The sequence below is a fragment of the Haliaeetus albicilla genome, chromosome 19, assembly GCF_947461875.1.
Source record: "Haliaeetus albicilla chromosome 19, bHalAlb1.1, whole genome shotgun sequence".
In the NCBI taxonomy this organism is placed as follows: domain Eukaryota; kingdom Metazoa; phylum Chordata; class Aves; order Accipitriformes; family Accipitridae; genus Haliaeetus; species Haliaeetus albicilla.
The window spans coordinates 15,393,970-15,412,937 of record NC_091501.1 but is presented as its reverse complement, the minus strand read 5'-3'; the positions used below and the strand labels follow the sequence as shown (position 1 = coordinate 15,412,937).

General features: G+C 37.6%; 1 protein-coding gene across 1 annotated transcript in view; it reads left to right on the top strand.

Annotated features, from left to right (window-relative positions):
* Positions 1 to 1,168: 1,168 nt before the first annotated feature.
* SLC15A5 (solute carrier family 15 member 5) overlaps positions 1,169 to 18,968 on the top strand; it is a 36,708-nt gene continuing 18,908 nt past the window's right edge. Inside the window, exons 1-5 of the mRNA XM_009928462.2 lie at positions 1,169 to 3,045; positions 4,834 to 5,056; positions 11,090 to 11,259; positions 15,191 to 15,414; positions 17,919 to 18,105. Coding sequence (XP_009926764.1) covers positions 2,676 to 3,045; positions 4,834 to 5,056; positions 11,090 to 11,259; positions 15,191 to 15,414; positions 17,919 to 18,105 — 1,174 coding nt within the window. The 5' untranslated portion in view covers positions 1,169 to 2,675. The remainder of the gene's footprint in view (positions 3,046 to 4,833; positions 5,057 to 11,089; positions 11,260 to 15,190; positions 15,415 to 17,918; positions 18,106 to 18,968) is intronic.

Sequence of the window (18,968 nt, the reverse complement as noted above, 5' to 3'; positions counted from 1 at the left end):
TACCCCCATAAGAAAAGCACTGAAAACTGTCACTTGTCAGAGAATATTAGGAGACAATTTCAGTTCCAGCTTGTCCAACTTAATTCACTTGCCTAATGCTAATTTATAGGTTCCAGTAGGAGTAGAAGTAACCTACCTTGGGTGATAGGCCACCAAATAGCAACTCTTTTATTAACAGCCAGACGTCTAGTGAGCTGACACTGTCATGTGAGAGCAAGTATTTTTATAAACCTCTCTCGAAGACCTGACTGTCACATTTTGAGAGCTATCCTTTAAAGAAGATTTGTTTAAAAAAATATACAAAGTCCTTACTGGCAGACAGAGGTACTGCCAGAAGGGCTGGATTTTGAAACAGCAGTATTTGGTGCAGTTAGTTTCTAGCTGCTTCAGTATATATAAAGCTGTACATATGTTAATAAAAATAATAGGGGTTTTCATCAGGCATTATGCAGTCCTACTACCTTATATAATAAGAATAAGCCAAGTGAATGCCAGGTGATTCAACTACAATTCAACTAAAACCATGTCAAGTAATTAGATAGATCATCTATAATTGCTGCAGAAGTGATTAAAAAAAATCAGTAAAGATCATATTGTTATATGAAGTTATATATTCTCTTTGCATTGAGCATGTTAACTCCTGCATTGTTTGTGATCTGTGACTATCATAACCACTACACCCATATTAGCCACATGCAAAGGCAATTCAAAAGTAACAATGAAAATCACCCACCTGCTTTCTATGGCATTTATAAGGCTCAGTCAATTATTCCTTTTCCCTAGCTTGTAACCCAAAATTAGGGTAAATGAAACCATGTGAGGACTAAGATACAGCCATCCCAGCTAGTAACCCTGCTGTCTCTACCAGTTGCCATGATATGATTCACTTTGAATTGCTAGTACCCATGAGAACAGGTAAAATTTGCACTCTTTAAAGAAAAATAATTTGTAGGAAAATAGACTATTTTACACTGAAATGTCTATAGGAGCAAGAGTGTATTTATCCCGATTTCTCATTGATTCTAAAATGCAGTTGTATTTCCTTAAAAAAAAAAAAAAAAAAAAATTCTTCATGAACAGTTAGATAAGAGTATCTTCATGCAACAGAAGATATATGCTTTGATGGAGAAGCTAAGCTGAGTTATAAGTGACTTCTAGTTTGGATTTCTCTGGTTGGTTTGTCCAAATGAAGATCATTTTAGCTATTATAGATCAGAAGACAGAAATAGTTCTTGGCATGCTACAAGTCACAGCTGTTTTCATCTCCAACTGGATGTCTCTGAAATCTATAAGTTCTTTGCTGTTTGAGTACTTGCTTTAGACTAGTACTTGATTAAAAAAAAATATATATTTCAGAATTATTTTGGGGAGCAATCTATTGCTACTTAGATTTAAGTTTCAGAGCTTTTAGGCTATTTCAATCACAGTTGCCTTTTTTTTTTTTTTTTTGAGGTAATCTTGGAATCTATCTTTATCCATACTAGTTATATATTAATGTGCATCTGTTTTAGGATGTAGGAGTTCTTATATACTAAGTAGATCTGAAGAGGTAAAATTTGAGTAGTTATATGGACAGATTGAAACAAACAGCAGAGCCTATGTCTCAAAAAATGCCATTAGAAGCATTGAGCTCTATTTAGAGAAGCAGACCTGATATACCACTGCCTTGTAGTGTGTATGCATTTATGTTTGTGCAAAATAAATGCAGAATGCTTCTCATTCTTAGTTAGGAGTTTTTTGAACAGGTGTTAGTGGTCTTAATGAGATCCACAAAATGGAGAAACTGATCTGGGAAATCAGCAAACTTCTCCGTGGATAAGGTAGCAGGAGCATTATAAAGCACTATAAGTTTGGCTCTTCCTAATTTCCTTTCAAGCTTGTAATTGCTTTTGGTTGATATGAGAGAACACATCATCTCTGCCCTTGCCCCTTATGATGCATTGTAGCTATGGTGTAATATCTGGCTAAAGAAACAGTTCTGGTTTAGGTTGCTTGTAGATTGCTTTTTTTTTCTTTGCTAATACATTCAACTTGCTTTCTTTTGAAATTTGCTTTTCTAACTTAAATGTATTAGCATTACTTATTTTTATAATTAGCTTTATCTGAATTTCAACCAAAAATAACAAGAAATGTAATCATGATTAGATATTGTTAACCTTAAAAAGAAAACAAAACACTTCTCTTTATCTTTGCTTGCCATTTTTCACTTGTTGCCTAATTAGAGTATTAGATTATTTTAACCAAATTATTTTCTTGATCTGTTACTTAAATTGTGCTGAAAATGTTAGCTTTCATGTGTATTTACATCTTTAACATACAGGTAGAGTTGCACATACAGTATTGGATTCAGGTAATTTAATGGGTAATATAATTCTGGGGAAAAATCTTGTTCACCCCCAAATGTACTAATTGAATAAACTGATTGAGTTCCTGAGTGTTGCTAAATTCAGAAGCTGAAATATTGATATACCTCTTTGGTTTTGTTTTTTTTTTTTTAATACTCTCTGATCCTGTATGTAATGTCACAAAAGTGACAGGTGCCCTAAGAAATTGTAGTAGCGCAGTGTGGAATTCAAAGCGAGAGTCTTACCAGTTTGCTAATTACAGTGAAGGAGACCAGAAGTATACCTGTAACTTAAGCTGCTCTACTCAGTCATACTCAAAAAAAGATAAGCATGCCTGGTGCAAACGGAAGAGATATGCAAGAGAAGCAACTTTTGAACCACATGGCTGACAAGGAGCAAAGACCGTTACCTGGGAGAAGCAACCATGATGAAAACCTGTCTCAATCTGCGAAGAAATTCCAAGAGGCTATTTGTGTGCTGCTGGTGGAGCTGTGTGAGAGATTCACGTTCTTTGGCATAGTCTGCAACATGATCCTCTTCTGCACTGTCAGACTTGGCTATCGCAACTACCAGGCAGCTATTGTCAATATGTGCTTCGTAGGCACCTCCGTGTTGACACCAGTACTGGTTGGCTGGGTTGCCGAATGCCTGGTGGGGAGGATCAAGCTTGTGTGCGTCTGCATGTTTCTACACTTCCTAGGTAGGTGACACCCTGGGGACTATTTCATCTTTTAGTAATTCTGTTGCAGAAATGCATTGTTGAGTACTGTGTTTGAAATCTAATAACTTTCTCCAACCTTGTGGCTACCTTCTCTAACAGCTAATTACTTAGTTTCTCCTCTGCAAAATGCACTGCAGTATTTTTGCCTATGTACTTTTGTGAGGCAGTGCTTTGAGCAAGACTAAGGAATGTTTGCATGTGTATCTTGTAGATAGTTGGTGCACAAACCTGACTCCTCTAAACTGGCTTAGCTATTCAGAACATGGATGCTCAACTCTTAAAATTGGTCCCTTTAACAAGCATCTAAGGTTATTAGTGTTTGGCGCAAATGTGAGGCTTTAGTTAGATAGTTTGAGAGAGAGAGTTCAGAAGGTGTTTCCCAGCTGTTGGTAGTAGGACTTTATTGTATGTAAAGGTATATGACTGTTGTATTTGGACAAGAGGGAAAGATGTATTTAAGCACATACCAGTATAAACTTTGCCTTAACTAGAGAGGCTGTATCCTAATACCTGTATTGAGAGCCTGCTTTCTGTTAGCACATTCTGAATCTTCCCCACGTGTTATTCTGGAGATCTTTTCCATAAAAGCACTGTTCAAACTAAGTATGACTGTTCTGTAGCAATTAACGCATCTTGCAGCTGGTGGTATTCTGTCCACTTAAAGCTGATATAGATACTTTTTACTTGGACCAGTAGTTGAGCATACACAAGTCTGACTTCTGCAGTAGCCAGCCACATTGTTATTTAAACATGCAACAAAGTAAGGAAAAAATCAGAGTCATTCCTGAAATTTTCTTGAGCTGATTGCAAAACCATTGTGCAAACAGCCTGGAAAAATGATTGCTATTATGTTCCACTGTTTCTCCCATGGGCTTCTGGTTTGAAATCTCCTTCTGCTGCTTGTCCTTTCAATGCATATGTTAAAGTAGAAGACTGGTGACAAACAGAACTTGATGTATTGGGGTATTGTTTTAACCAGAACTTTTTTTTTGTTTTGGAGATAGATCATTAAACATTCCTGACATATTAGGGCTTGATGCACAGTCATATTCTTAGTCATGGCTAGTGTTGGTGGTGTTGACACATCAATATATTTTGAGTTTAGTCTCCAGTTACAGCTTGAAGAATCTGTAGCTGATTAAATCTGAAAGACTTGCTTTGCAGACTAGAGGTCGTAAATGCAATTCGTGACAGTGCTTCTATAGGTAAAGTTTCTGAAAGTCATGTGTTTCCCATGAAGCTGCAGCAGGAAAAAAGAAAGTTTTCCATAAAAGGTTTGAGAATTTATTTGTTAAATTATGATTCCCATTACAATTCTGGGGTTTAAAGATGCAAAAATGGCTACACTCCACCATGGGGTGGTTTTTTTGGTTGATCAGTGGTTCATCAGGTGATGTTACATGTTTTAACTGGTGCCCTCTGGCAAGTGGAGAGCTACTGTCCTCTGTATGCAGGTAATGGGGAAGGCCAGTGAGAGGAGCTACATTCTGAGAGTGAGTCTTCAGCTAACTGAAGAACCTGAATCCTTACAAGCATTTCAGAGGAAGATTGCTTTCTTGGAGGCCCTTAGAGGTCCTGCCTTACTATACATAGCAACATCCAGACAGGTTCTGCCTCTCTACAGAATTAAGACTCTCCCTCTTTGCACTCCTCTGTTGTGTATCTTGATTTTTCATCTGTCTTTTCAACATAACTGCTTAAAAATATGTATGTCTTATCAGTCTGATTCTAATCAATTTCAAATGACTATTTTCTTTCCAATTCCAGGCACAGCGCTATTACCTGTTGTGGCATTCCCCTTTGAAGATATTTACATTGACAGACGACATATTCTTCATATGCTATCCAAAAGGGAGCAGAAAATAGTATTCTACTTTGCACTACTCACAGCTAGTCTGGGAATAGGAGGCATAAGAGCTATAGTTTGTCCATTAAGTGCATACAACCTTGAGGACTGTGGACCAAAGGAACTGTTTTCTTTTTTCAACTGGTTGGTAACTTAATGTCAGCTAAATATCTGTTAGGGATGATAGAGCATTACCTTGAAATTCACTGCTGACTTACAAGGCAGAGTCTACAGATGATGGATTTCATGTTTTGTTTTTAATTGCAAAACTTTTAGATTTTAGAATAGTTTCCAAGAATTTTTGTAAGAACTTTTCCTAAATGCTTCCTTTTGCTAGAACCAGTAGGTGATCATCTGTTTTGGCCTCCTACAGAAATCTTCTGTCAGAATTAGGATGAACTGATTTGCCCAAATGCTCAACGACTTGACAACTTAGTTGCTGTTAGAACAACATATTCCATTTGGTTTTCTACCTTTAACATGGCTATGCCTTCAGGATATTTTGCCCTTACTCCCTAATTAACAGTGGCAAAATTCAATGATATATTAGAATTTACATCAGAGTAAATTTTTAGCTATGACACACAGCAGTCGAGTCTGCTGGTTTGTTGGAACTAGGGGTTGCTAGTAGTCTCTAACTGCTAACCTCAATGGTAGGGATCTGCTGTATTTTTTCAGCTCTGTTGCTGTGATGTTTTGGCATCAGATAAACCACTTCACATTTGTGTTCTGGTTTGAATATTTTCAATTTTTTAAGAAAACTTTGAGGAAAAATTGCTCCTAAAATGGTTCTTAAAATTCAGTTTTGTTTCATATTAACTATTTCTCTCTCTCAGTGCGTCAGGTCATTTCTGGTGATGTGTTTGCCTTTATTTCCCACTTCTGTAGCACTATACTGAGTGCTGTATGCATTCATCTACGCTTTCTGGTTAAACTGTGGAGTGAGGATCAAAGAAGTCACAGTGGGAACCTCCAGATTCCTGCTTCAAGGCAGGGTGAAATAAGCCCTAAACCGGCCCCTTTTCTCTCCTTTCCCTATACGTGCACAGTTATTAAAATAAAAACTGAGCACATTTGCATATTAACAATGCAATGCTGAAGAATCAACGAAGATCTTAGTGAATCGGATCTCTCCTCCTTTGGGGATGGCTTTCCTGGCTATTCTTTTTTCCTCCAATTATGCTAATATCAAAGAGTTTTGAATTAAATCCAAACTTCAGTGAATAAGGCAGCTTTACCAAAGGTGGATGAGACTGTTTAGGTCCTTAGAGCAGATTCTGCCTCCTTGACCTGCCCACGGGAGAGGGAGGGAATATCCTTCCTTTTTACTCTATTCTGAGTTTTAATCCTTAATTAGCAACATCGTTTTGATTAAATAAGACTCTGGGGGATTAAGACTGGAGAGCAATCAGTTGTTCTGAAAGATGGCTCTGGAGAATTTATTGTACTATGGTCTTAGCCATTCAGAATTGTGTTTAATCAAAGTGACACTTCTCAGTGTTGATTACAAAGGAGATATAATACGAATAAAAAGTTCCTTGGGGGAATCCAAATGGGTCAGTTCTTGGAACTTTGGAAATACTAAGAAAGGCACATGTGCAATTAAAAAAAATTAATAATTTTTGCAGTGGCATCCAAGGAAGGACTGTTTGAGTGCAATCTCAAGATTTGAAAAATGGGGGGTTCATTCTTAGCAATCTTAATCTTGTTAAAACCTCTCGAATATAATCACTTTTTCTTGGTAGGCTGTTTTCTCTTGGTAGGTGCTTGTTTCAAAATTCAGTCCCGTGACAATGTAAAATGACATGGTTGTATACTCTTGGTGAGCTTGAGTCTGTGTTCTTAGCCAAGTTCTATTTAAACAATCAGAATTATTGGGTTAAAGATTGGGTTAAAAGACCCTGTAATTACCTGTTGTGTAATTCAATCCTTGAAGAAGATTGCTTTGCACATCTAGGACCTGGTTCTAACCCCTAGCATGAGCTATGACTGACCTTTTAAATAAACAGAATATACCAATGCTAAGTGGAGAAAGGACTTGGATTCTGGTGGACTGTTTCCCAAAGGACTTCTGCTTTTCTAAGGTCAAGGTTATGGACTGGTACTATTTTTGTAGCAGGAGAAGTAAATTCTGTCTATGGGAGCAGAGAATAACAGCAAAGGGTACAATCCAGACTAGGGATGAGAGTTAGAAGTGTTGTGTCTTGTCTTACTGATGCGCTGTAAAAAAATGCAGAGAACATGGGACCAGTAGTATTTCTCTACCCTGCACTGCCCTTCCCTTCCTTTTTTCTTTTCATATACTGCAGATCAGTTTCTTCTGTTATCCTGGACACACTTTACATTCACTTTAAAAAATTCTTTTCTACCCCTTTGGGTTTCCCACACACACACACCTTGTCTTTGCAGAGAACTCCACAGTGATTCTGAAAAAATTTACCTCCTCCTACAAAGCTGTAGTACAGTGGATACTGGTCCATACATGGAATATCTGGGTCTGAGTTTGGATAAATCAGAACTTAAACTGTGAAAGCTGGATGTGCTTAAAAAATAAAAGCAAATGATATTTCAAGTGACAGGACATCTACTGAGTTTTCAAAATTAATCCAAAAAGTGACAAAAGGTCAATTTTAGAATATTTTCATATATTTAACTTGATCTCAGATTGTTTCATTCAGCAGGTTCATCTCAATTGTTACATTAAGTAAAAACTTTCTGAATACTGTATAAATATAAACAATACTTTTAAATAAGAAGTCACCTGCATGTTACTTCTTTAAAGTTATCACAATTAATATATTTCTGTAAAATCTTATAATGAGATTATTAGGTTTTTATGGGCATGTCACAATAGCATTTAGGTTTGTATTTGACTGCTTTCTTGAAATGAACGTCCCAAGTTGGCATTTGGCTCTCACTGTGAGAAGACCTCAGAGAGCTGCAGCTCCAGGAAGGAGCTGTTCCCTGCAAAGTTGGACATGATATTCTGTTTGGAGTATTTAACTAATTCAGCTATGCCCTGCTGGGATCTCTGAGACACTTTACATAATGCAAGTCCAAATATTGCAATATTGGATAGCTGTGGTATATGAGAGCTAGCAAGATGTGTTTCTGTTTGTGTAGGTTCTGATCTACTGCTGTCAGTATGGTATGAGCAAATCCCAAAATTCTGATGTGTTCATTGAGGCTAGTTTATCTTTCTTGTTTGGCTCATAGGGGTTGCTAAAACATGTTGAGTGGTTTTTTTCCCCTCATTTCTGGGAGAGGACAGGAGCTTTACATTTCAGTCTTACAGAACTTTGCTATGCACTGGTGAAAAACAAAGGCTTTCTCCTGTACTCAAGGGTTTTCTTTGGAGTTTCTTACTTCCAGTGAAACAATCGTAGAGTCATGAAGAGTGTCAGGACTTCAGGTAGCTCAGGCACACTTCTTTAGAAAGTTTGGAAAACAGCCACTGAAACTTCTATCTTAAAAATTGTCAGTTAGGAATTGTTTCAAAACTTTCTACACAAGTTCTAGTTGATCCTGTTGTGTAACTGTATTTTTTAAAAAGCTTTAGTTGAACAGGGATCAACATGTGTATGTACAAAATCCCTCCAACTACACCACCATCACAGAGTAACATAATTCCAAAATGCCTAGAGACCTCTTGCAGCAGAGGGGAAAAGTCCATAGTTCTGATGAGTATCATGTCCTGAAAATGTAAATTACTTAAAGGAAACAGTAATTGGTTTGGAACCTCAGATGTGACTTGGTGTGACTTCAGAGAAATGCGTGAAGCAGGAGACCTTGCTGCTGTGCATGTCCTTGCTGGTTCTGGAAGACCTGCTGCTGCATGGCTCTCAGCAGCACTGACTTTGCCCTGGTTGAGTACGTCATTTTTCTTCTGCTACTTGCCCTGGGTCCTGTGAGGCAAGCTGCATAAACGTGTTCCCATGCCTACTGCTGCACAGCCCTGTGGTCATCTCCCATCCCCTAGCAGAATGAGTGAGTGTTGTCTTTGTAACTGAACAGACCTGAGTAGCATTACCAAGGTCCGTACTTCTGACACGATAAAAGTTTTGCTTGCTTGGCAGTAGCTAGATGTGATGTAATGGGCAACGTCAGAACAAGTGGAAGGAGTACAGCAGGTACTTCAATACTCTAACTTGCCATATGACTATGTTTTTTCTTAGCAATTATGACAGGCCACCTAGAAATCATTTTAAATTAATGAAATGGGCTTGAGGAAGTCTCCTAGGTGTCAAGAGAGACTTGCAATCCCCCTTTTAGGATTTTCAGATCAAAACATTTTTCTGTGATTGCTGATACAAAGAACTGCAGTGGTAGGCTGATACTTTGCTCCTGCCCTACCCACTCATTTGCAGTTAAGGAGGGATCAAGCTGGAAAGCTTGGGAGTTGGATTGCTGAGGGGTAACTGGTCTGCTACAACATGTTAAGGTTTTCTTTTATTGCCAAGAAGGTAATTCTAGATGAATTAGGAGACATAAATACTCAAGTCCAAATAGCATACATGAGGCACAAGTGGCACCAGACAAGAAAGCAAGCTTTGCTTCCTCAAGCAGTATGTATTAAGCTATATAATCATGTATCAATGTATATTTCACCTTTAAATTAAACCATTTTGCTAAGGTTCCAGCAAAGGTGAAGGAATCTTCTCTTGCAGTTACTTACAAAATGTAATCCATGATATATTGAGGTAGTACTACTCCATTATTGATCCCTCTTCTTTGTTTAAAATACAGTTATTGTCTTTAAAGCCAACTTGGAACTTGAAAGTTTAGTGAAAGTTAAAATTCTTAACTTAAAATTTCATAGGCTAAGTCTGCAGGCCAGAGTCAATTCTGAAGCAAAAATTGCTGAATGACTAACACTGACTCTTCAAACAAAGTATCATGCTGATCCCCAACAGTATTTTTGGAAACTGTGACTCCAACAAAGCAGGTCCTCCCTAAATCTCATCTCTCTACTTTGAGATGCTGAATATTCGAGTCTGCTCTGTAGCCTCAAACCCCTGTTTTTTGTCAGAGTTATGTTTTAAGGGAAACCTTGGTTAAAGCTCTGCTGAAAGCAAAAAGGCAACACAAGTGTCCTGAAGAACAGTGTAATGGGAGCACTTTAGAATTTAAGAGAAGTTAGAGGGGTTATAACTGAAACACTTGTATTTATGGATGGTAGAGTAAAAATTGGTCAGTCATGTTGTGAGAAGAGAGCTATACAATAGAAGAATAGAAGTACATTTTGTTTCACTTCAATAAATAGCTATACAGTTAACTAACTTCTTGAAAAAGCTGAATTTTAGAAGAACTCGTGATTTAACGTGTTACATAAGAATCAGAATCCAAGGAAAGAAAGTGTGATGACAATATACTCTGAACTGCACAGATATGAACTCATTTGCTAGGATAAAGAAAATAAGTAGTCATCCTTTTGCATACTATCAGGGAAATGCATTGTTCTGGTATTTTTTATTTTGGGGGTTTGCTTTTTGCTATCCTTATAATTTCTTAAAGCAGTGGTTCCAAACTGCAGTAGGCCTATCACTAGTGGTATGCCATCTGCTTCCAAGAGTATGCGGTTTTCATTTTAATATCTCCTGTGCATAGGAGAGGCTCAACGCTTACTTGGGAAGCACCTCTACTGCCAAAGGCACTCTCAGAGCAAATTATGTTGGGGAGCCTCCTTATCAAGATAACTCCAGAAGCCAACAAAAATTCAAGCTGAGCCTTGCAACTAATGGAAAAGCCATCCCTTCTGATAAATCAAATTCTAATATTTCTTAAACAAGGGATGGTGGCATTAAGACATTTCTCTTAAGCTTAAAGTATGTGATTTCATGATATTGCATACACAAAACTTATGTTATCAGCTAATACATGTGTAAATGGTAAATGTTGATGTATTTTATTAGTCTGATCCACAAGAATATTTGCAGTACTAGATTGATAATTGGTTCAGCTCTACTGCTTTAGTACACTTACTTTAATCATATACCTCTTGGAGCTGAGACATCCAAGTGAAATTTGATGTTAATTGCTGTGTCAATGTGTTCATGGTACTGATGCTGTCCAAGCTTACTATACTTATCATGCCTTTAATTTGTTGTTTTAATCTTCTGTAAAGGCCTTATACTATTCAGCCTCTCCACTCTTCTCTCTCTTGTCTGTGTGTACTAGGTTTAATTGGCTGGTTAACTTGAATTCAGCAGTTGTCTTTGTCAGCATTTCTTATATCCAGAAGTCTGTGGCCAGGAACCTTGGTTTTCTTATCCCATTTGTGTCCGTGCTTATGGCTATGATCACAATTCACATGGTGCGGGGTGAAATGATTTACAAACCCAAAACAGGTAAGAAGCAACTCTATCTTAGGAGATATCTTTAGAGATTATTTTCACAGAAGAGATCAACTTGCATATCTAAACAAGCTCTTCCACAACACTACCCTGTTTGGTTGGAGATCTTGGGGTTTAACTCTACAAGGTTTCTGTGTAAGAGACAATGTCCATCCTCTGTAAAGATAGACCTGGAGATTCTGGATAGGCTGAAAAAGTGGAAAGCAGTCTCTGGTAAACTTATGTACGTTTTCTGTCATGTCGAGGCGTGTGTCAAAGCATTTGCCTCTGCAGGAAGAGGTATAATATGCGTGCTGCTGGTGGAGTTCATTTTGTCATGTTTGGTTCAACCTATGCCCAATGTGTTTTGGTCAGTTGAAGCAGAGTTTGCGCCTATGGTAAGGCACCAAGCACACTTGTGTTTTCTCCCTTAAGTGTGCTCCATTGCTTTGCCTGAACTTGTACCTGGGCAGCCAAGCAGTGTGGTTAGTCAGCTAAACAGGAACATGCACTAGTAGCAAAGTAGTTTTATAATGCCTTTATCTTGCAGAATATCTGATGCTTATTGTTATTTCAACATGCTTGCTTATACAACATCAAGTGTTTTTACACATTTGAAAATAACTAGAAATACCAAATAGCTCCAAATAGCTCCTGTGCAGACTGCAGATATTTTAAAACAGAAGAAGTTCTTGCACTTCTGTGGCCTCACCAGTTAGTACCTGAGCTCTAGGAAATCCTTTGATGGCAGCTACCCCTCTCCATTGACCAAGCATGGAAATATAAGTGGAGCCTAGGTGACTTGAATGAGGCTGTAAATGCCCGAACCTTGCTGTTCTTTTTCCAACAGAACCCAGAAAGTGAAAGCAAGTTGTTATTTCAGTGTTTTTGTTATAATCTAAGCAAAAATATATTAGCAATGAGGGAATGAATGCATAAATCAAATACCTGGAAATATCATAGTGAGGACATCACTAAAGAGGTTTATTCAAAACAAATAGAGCCAAAGAAATGCATCCCCTCCACAGTGCCCAAAAGCCTCATGATAATATGCAGTTGAGGTCTGCAAAGACTAGCATCAAATTAGCTAGCTTCTTATGGGGAGAATGGTGGCTGGCTGGCTCGCTGGGGCTCTCTACAGGTTTTACAATCTGAGAAGCTAAAAAAATTCTTTAGTATCCAGCCCTGAGCTGGACTATTTCATATGGACTAAATCAGTGGAATAACAAATTTGTAGATCATGTCTATCTTGGCAATCAACAAAACTAGCAGAGGTTTTTTTTTTTTGTATCAAGTGTTTTTCCTATGAGTGTTGTTTGATTTATTGTGTATTTTCCAAGTCTTTGCAGAATGCTAATCTCTACACTAATATCTGCAAAGTTTTTTATCTCCTTAGTCAAAATAAAAGATAATATACTTTGTACCTTCCAGTGAGATAATGAAATTGGAAATTCTTCAGAACTGTAGTTCAAATCTATAGGTGACCTTAAATGATTTTTATATATGCTACCTTTTTTATTTTAACGTAACTCGTCAAATATGGATCATGCATTCCATTATGTTTAGCTGTCAAGCATGGACTTCATTTGCATTTCTTCCCACTGCTATAATTTTGAGGACTGGCAGATGACCAGAGATGAGAGGGAAAAAAATGTGTATCTACCATCTAGGGTGCAATGTAGGCTTTTTATTGTAATTAAATAGCATAGACATTCATGATTAGATCAAGGTCAAAGTAGCAGAACATTAGAGCCCAGGGCTGAAGTATAAAGGAGAAGGAAAATCACTTTCTGAAAGTTGCAATTTAATATCTATACAGATAGATTTTTTTTTTTTAATTAAAACATTAGAAATGCAAGTATGGAGTGTATGATGTTGATCTACACAATGTGCACTGATAGAAATATTTATGCTTTTAAATATGGCTCTTGCTAGCTGATTGGACTTGTAATCTGAAGAATTCCCCACTATTGAGATCTGTGGGCTTTAATTATTTTCTTTTAAAGAAGGGATGAGATACTTATTCTAACTACATCATTGGCAAAACCCTCTTTATATTGATTAGGTCTACGTATCATTCAAGTTGCTTTTTGAACTACAACTTCAAGCAGCTTTATCTTCCTAGTTTATTAGATCTTATAATCTGCTGGAATTCCATGCCAAGAAACACAGCTAAATAAAGTATTTGTCTGTTTTGCCTCATACAAAATAATGTTTCCTAGGTAGCTGACTGAAATTACATGAAAGAGGGCCTCAGCTGATCCATTAAGAAAGGCAGGGAAACATCAGGATTTGTTGTCTATTTTAGTCTTTTTTTCAGTGAGAGTAAGAAACAAAAGTCTGCCCAACATCTTCCATTCCAAAGGAAAGGAGATGGCCTTGACCATCTTTGAGACTAGGTCAGATAAACCAGGACACAGCCATGTTGTTGCTTTGTTGAGCTGTCTGCTGGTCTTGTCATGGGGTACTCTGTGTAACTTTGTATTTCAAACCCTTGTAGAGCAGTAACACAACATTACTGCTTTTCATTCCTTCTTTGTGAATGTCCAGCCTCTAGCATACGGAGAAGCAAAAGATTATCACTTCTCTGACCTAAACCATGTAACTACTAGTTCTGCCAATGAGTTGAGCTGACACTGACTCTTCTGGTACCTTTTTTTTTTTTTTTTTTTTTTTCTTCTGAAAATAACTCTGCATGACAAGACCCCCAAGTCCCACTTGTTTTCTGGTAGCTCCTTGGTCAAGTCACTCTGGAATTCTGCAGATTTTTCTTTTAGTCTTAAGATTTGGTCTTGAAATAGTCTAGATCCTAAACTTAAACATCACTTACAAGGAGTGGTAAGAATAGTTGCCTAGTACAGTCACATAGAACAATAAAAACTGTACCAACTCTCTGTGTTTGCAAGCTTTGATATGCTATTTCAGATTTTATTCAATAGTGCAAACAGTCTACAGGTTAATGCTGAAGAGCCAGAGTTTTAAACATTAGGTTATCTAATAAAATGCCCTTTCTTAGTACTCTAGAGCAAGTGCTTCCAATAGGTGTTAATGGATATTTCTAGGAAAAAAATTCCATACCAGAGATAGTAGGGAGATGTTTTCCCTCTGCAATCTTAGTTCACCTTAGTTTTGGAAGGTATTAGTTTATAGATACCCAAGTTATTGTAGTTTATAGATACCCAAGTTATTGTAGTGCTTCAACACTCTCAGAAAGGCAGAGAAGTGCTATAACCCCTATTTGTATGGATGGCAATTTACCAAAGGTAAATGAATCTGCATTCCCAAGCCTGAAGCTAATAGTTTTGTCCTTGTTTTACTTCCATTTCCTCTGAGTCTGAGAACCAAGTTAGCAATTCCTGAACCCAGTAACCAGGTTTTAATATGCCAAATACTAGATTGGAAACTTCTCCTCTACCACAGCATGTTACTTGGAAGTCCTAAGATAATATTTCTGGCTTTGAAATGCATCCATGAAAATTCTTATTTCATCAGCCCTCTTTTGAGCTCCCTTTCCTTCTCACTTCACTACTACCCTTCCCTTGCTGCTGGACTTCAGCAGATATGCAATATTTCAATACAGTCTTGAATTGGAAACTAACCTCATTCAATCAATAGAAAGCAAAAAGCGAAGGAAAGTAATACTTTAACTGCTCAACCACAGCAACAGGTGGTTGTGGTGTGTTAAATCACTGGTAGCAAAAGGCACTTCTCTCTGTGGATTTTGGGCTGAATTGCTTTCGTAACAATTAGGTTGTGAACCAGCTGGCTTCCAAAAAAAGAATGTTTTGGAAGAAATCCAGACTGTTACTGCCTTCCCCCTCCCCAAAAAGGCATAAAGGTGAATATATCAGGCTGCATTTTCCCTCCCAAAGTGTTTTGTCTTGTATCGTTTGTTTTGGCAGCAAGTAAAAACATACCAATGTCTAATGTCTCTGATTGTTTGCAGACAGTTCCCTGCTGACGACTTTTGGGGTAATTGCTAGCGCACTGAAAAAAACATGCTGCGTGCGATATCGCTACTTTAGCGGAAGCATGGCAAACTGGCTAGATCATGCCAAGGAAAACTATGGTGGTCAGTACAGCGAGACTCAGGTGGAAAGCACGAAGTTGCTCTCCAGGCTCTTCCCGTTGTTTGCTTTCCAAATTCTATACAGAACATGTATTATACAGGTGGGTACACAGCTTTTAAATAAAAATCTTGAAATATACTGTGACATGTCTTTACTACTCTGTCTCTAGGCATGTTTTTTTAACTGTTGCTTTACCAGCAGAGCAACCTTGCAGAGTAGTTTTAATTACCTGAGAATATACCTTGCTATATCCTCTCACATCATCAGATAAGTAAAACTGACTTGGTCAAGACTCATTAAGGAGCTTGTGTGACTGCTTGCCACTCATTTCTCTGAAGCCTTACTGGCTGAAACATCTAGTGCTAGAGTCCTGTGCTCCTCAGGCTGCTATGTTGCAGTTATCAGAGACTTGGGCTCAGCATTCTTTGAAAAAAAGTAATTTTCTAATTTCTTAAATGTTCACTCACTTTTTGGGGAAGGTAGCAAATCTTTATTGCTCTTTTGCTTGCATATTTCGCCTGTTGTTTTGAGTTGCTGGTGTACCTGTGCTGGAAATGGGTGGTTTTCCATTTGTGGGAAGAAGCGGTCTTTTCACAGCCTCTCTATCAGGCTACGTGGTTCTTTCCGCTTCTGAGTGCGTGTACATTATATAAATGTAAATGTGTCAAGAAGCTACTTAAGCTGACATGATTCCTTCAGATTCATTTCTGTCTGGATGATCCTGGCTAAGCAGGAGTTTGAGGTAGCTTACCCTTTGGCAACTGGAATAACAAATTTATGAGCTGGCTTGGAAATTCATTTTTACTTATTGGTGTTAAAATGCTGCTTAGGGAAATTCTTACAAATATGTACCGTTTACTGCTTTATTGACACTTCTTTCGCCATCATCCTACATTCCCATCCATCTGCCTAATTCGTTCTCCTCTTCCTTCCCTGTTCCCCCCCCAAAGCACAAAAAATCCGAAGCAAACAAAAAAAAACCCCAAACCAACAAACGCACACATGTGGCTGAGGCTATGCATTAATGACCAGATGGAAATGAACCAGATATCATTAATTGGGGTTGTAATAATCGGGTATATATCTAGAAAATATAAAAGTATTTGCACTGCTGAAAGAGATGACTTTTATTCCTTTGGCAGAATTTCCAATACATTTAAGGCTCGCTCTTAGACTAGGTGATAGATCAGTATCTTTTTTGTAAAGATTAATAGTATTTTCTCCATCTTATGAAGTTAACAGCTTTCAGTGCCTGTGATTCATGTTGATGATATTTTAATTCTTATTAAGAAGTCAATTCTGATTTGCAATAGGCAGTGGAAAGAAGGAACCAATAAAATTTGCCTCAATTCTGATCTTTCATAGTTCTGTTGCCATTTATTCACCCTTTTACAATTTATATCTTCTTTTGGGAATGGAATGTAGGTGAAAAATATTTTTATTAAGAGCTAGCATTTGAGTAATTCTTTAGCACTGAACAGACTCCCAGTGAGCAGAGTTGACGATAACCATTGATGAGAAACCCTGTGTGAGCTCAGTTACTAACTATACATTAATTTTCAGACAGCTATAAAGCAGTAATATTCTACCTGCATTTGGCATTACCAGTCATGTTGAAGAGCCATGCAGAATGCTGCAGGAATCTAGAACTCTCTAAAAACAAAATAGAGTAAAGAAACCAGTTCTACACCCAGCTCTGTCATGGCTGTACTCTGTGAATTGCTGAAGTTACCTCTCTTTCTTTCTCCCATCAGTCTGTAAAATGGAGCAGATTATAACTCCCTGCTGCACATGAAATTGCAATGCTGAGTTAATCAAGCTTCCTTTAAAAAAAAAACAAACTGAAAAATCTGTGGTAGAAGCTATTGTGATTTTTTTTTTTTTTTTTTAATAAACTGAACAGATATTCTATAGAGCCTCACACAAGCAGAAGGAATTATTTCCTTTTGAAGTGAGAGACAGTGTTATAAATCTACTTAATTTCCTACCCTGATGACTGCCATTGGTGGGCTCCTCATCTGGTTATTTGTTTTCTTCTGTTTTGAATTCTCAGAAGTAGAAGGAAGTCCTCTATATAGCTGCTATGGCTGTCAGTTACATTAACCTGGTTCTAAGACTGTGGCCAAATCTTCATTCCCTGTAGCTTTTAAAGCCACATGCTGGCAAGAGCATCTTAAAAACTACTCCCACCTTGAGCACAGAATCAGAAGTTCAAAATAACTCTGCATCTTGCTATTCTAAAATTCTGTTCTGTCAAACACTGTCTGTGAGAAGTGACTAAAGTATTATGCAGAACCTTTTAGTATATTGGCTGATAGTTCTAAGTAGGGATGATCAAATAAACTCATGGACTGCTGCTTAGATTTGTTAAATTCAGGAGCAAATGAAATAGAAGGAAAATGCTACATTCTGGCAGAGAATGAGAATGTCACTATCTGAAAGGCTTTCATCATGAATGGTCATTTCTTTTGGCCAGCAGGTATTTGGTTTACGGTGACTTCTTCAGAAGGAAAAGAGTTAGAGAAGTTTTCAAATGTAGTAAAAATCTTATCCATGAAAGGTACTTGCTATACTTATGGAGTGGGGTTTTATTCTTCAATACAGATTCCTTCAGGATATTATCTCCAAACCATGAATTCCAACTTGCATTTCAGTGGATTCGTCTTGCCAGTTGCAGCAATGAATGTGATAAGCATCGTGCCACTACTGATTCTTGTTCCTATTCTGGAACAAATTAACTCGTGTCTCTTTAATGCCAAGGACACTGGACGTTCTCCAACAATTTTCATTGGTATGTATAAAATACATGTGTTTATGCAGTTTCAATATGTATTCTGTTTTGAAAGAGAAACTTCAGTAGCTGATGGATGATCCTGTACAATTATTTCTGACTATAAAAGGTAAGATGGAATTGTTTTGGGATTATGCTCAGAGGTAAATATGTTTCAGAGGAATTGTTGAAAAGAAGGTCCTGAAAAAACATTGTAGATATCAAGAAAAAATGCATCGCTTTTGTGTAGGACAGAGACTGAGACTCTTCTGACCAATAAAAAATTTTGAGACATGCTCATAAATAACTAGGAGTCATCCTAAGGAATGGGTTAGAGAAACGGCACTAACCATTTAGGCCTGACACTTACTCTGACTTGGTTATCTTCTGTATGTTTGTTTATCCATTAACTTTTGGAAAGTTAATTTACTTTGAAAGTTTTGAGCGGGGATGGGAGAGTCCTTTGGTTGGTTGCTCTCTGATACTGGAGAAGTATTCATTGCTCAGAATGGTGTTTGGATTTAAATAGCTAGGTTATGAACACAGGCTTTGTTTTTCTGATATTTTTATGCTATAACTGCATCGGCATTAGAACTGTAGCTCATAAAAGGGAAATAGTATTATCTCTTGTACAGTTTATTCCAGACTCTTCCATTGCATCACAAGTGAAATAAAAGTACCTAGTCTAATTGTGTGTCTGCAATAGGTCTTTTTAGAACTGGCAAGCAGAAGAAAACATGCAGACAACTATGCAAAACAAATGGATGCGTATCACTGGACTGCTGTTCCCATGGAGCAGGCCGAACAATTCACAGGTGGCAGGTTACTTGGAGAGGTACAGCTTTCCTCTCTAGTACTAGAATTTTCATTTGTATATCTAGTAT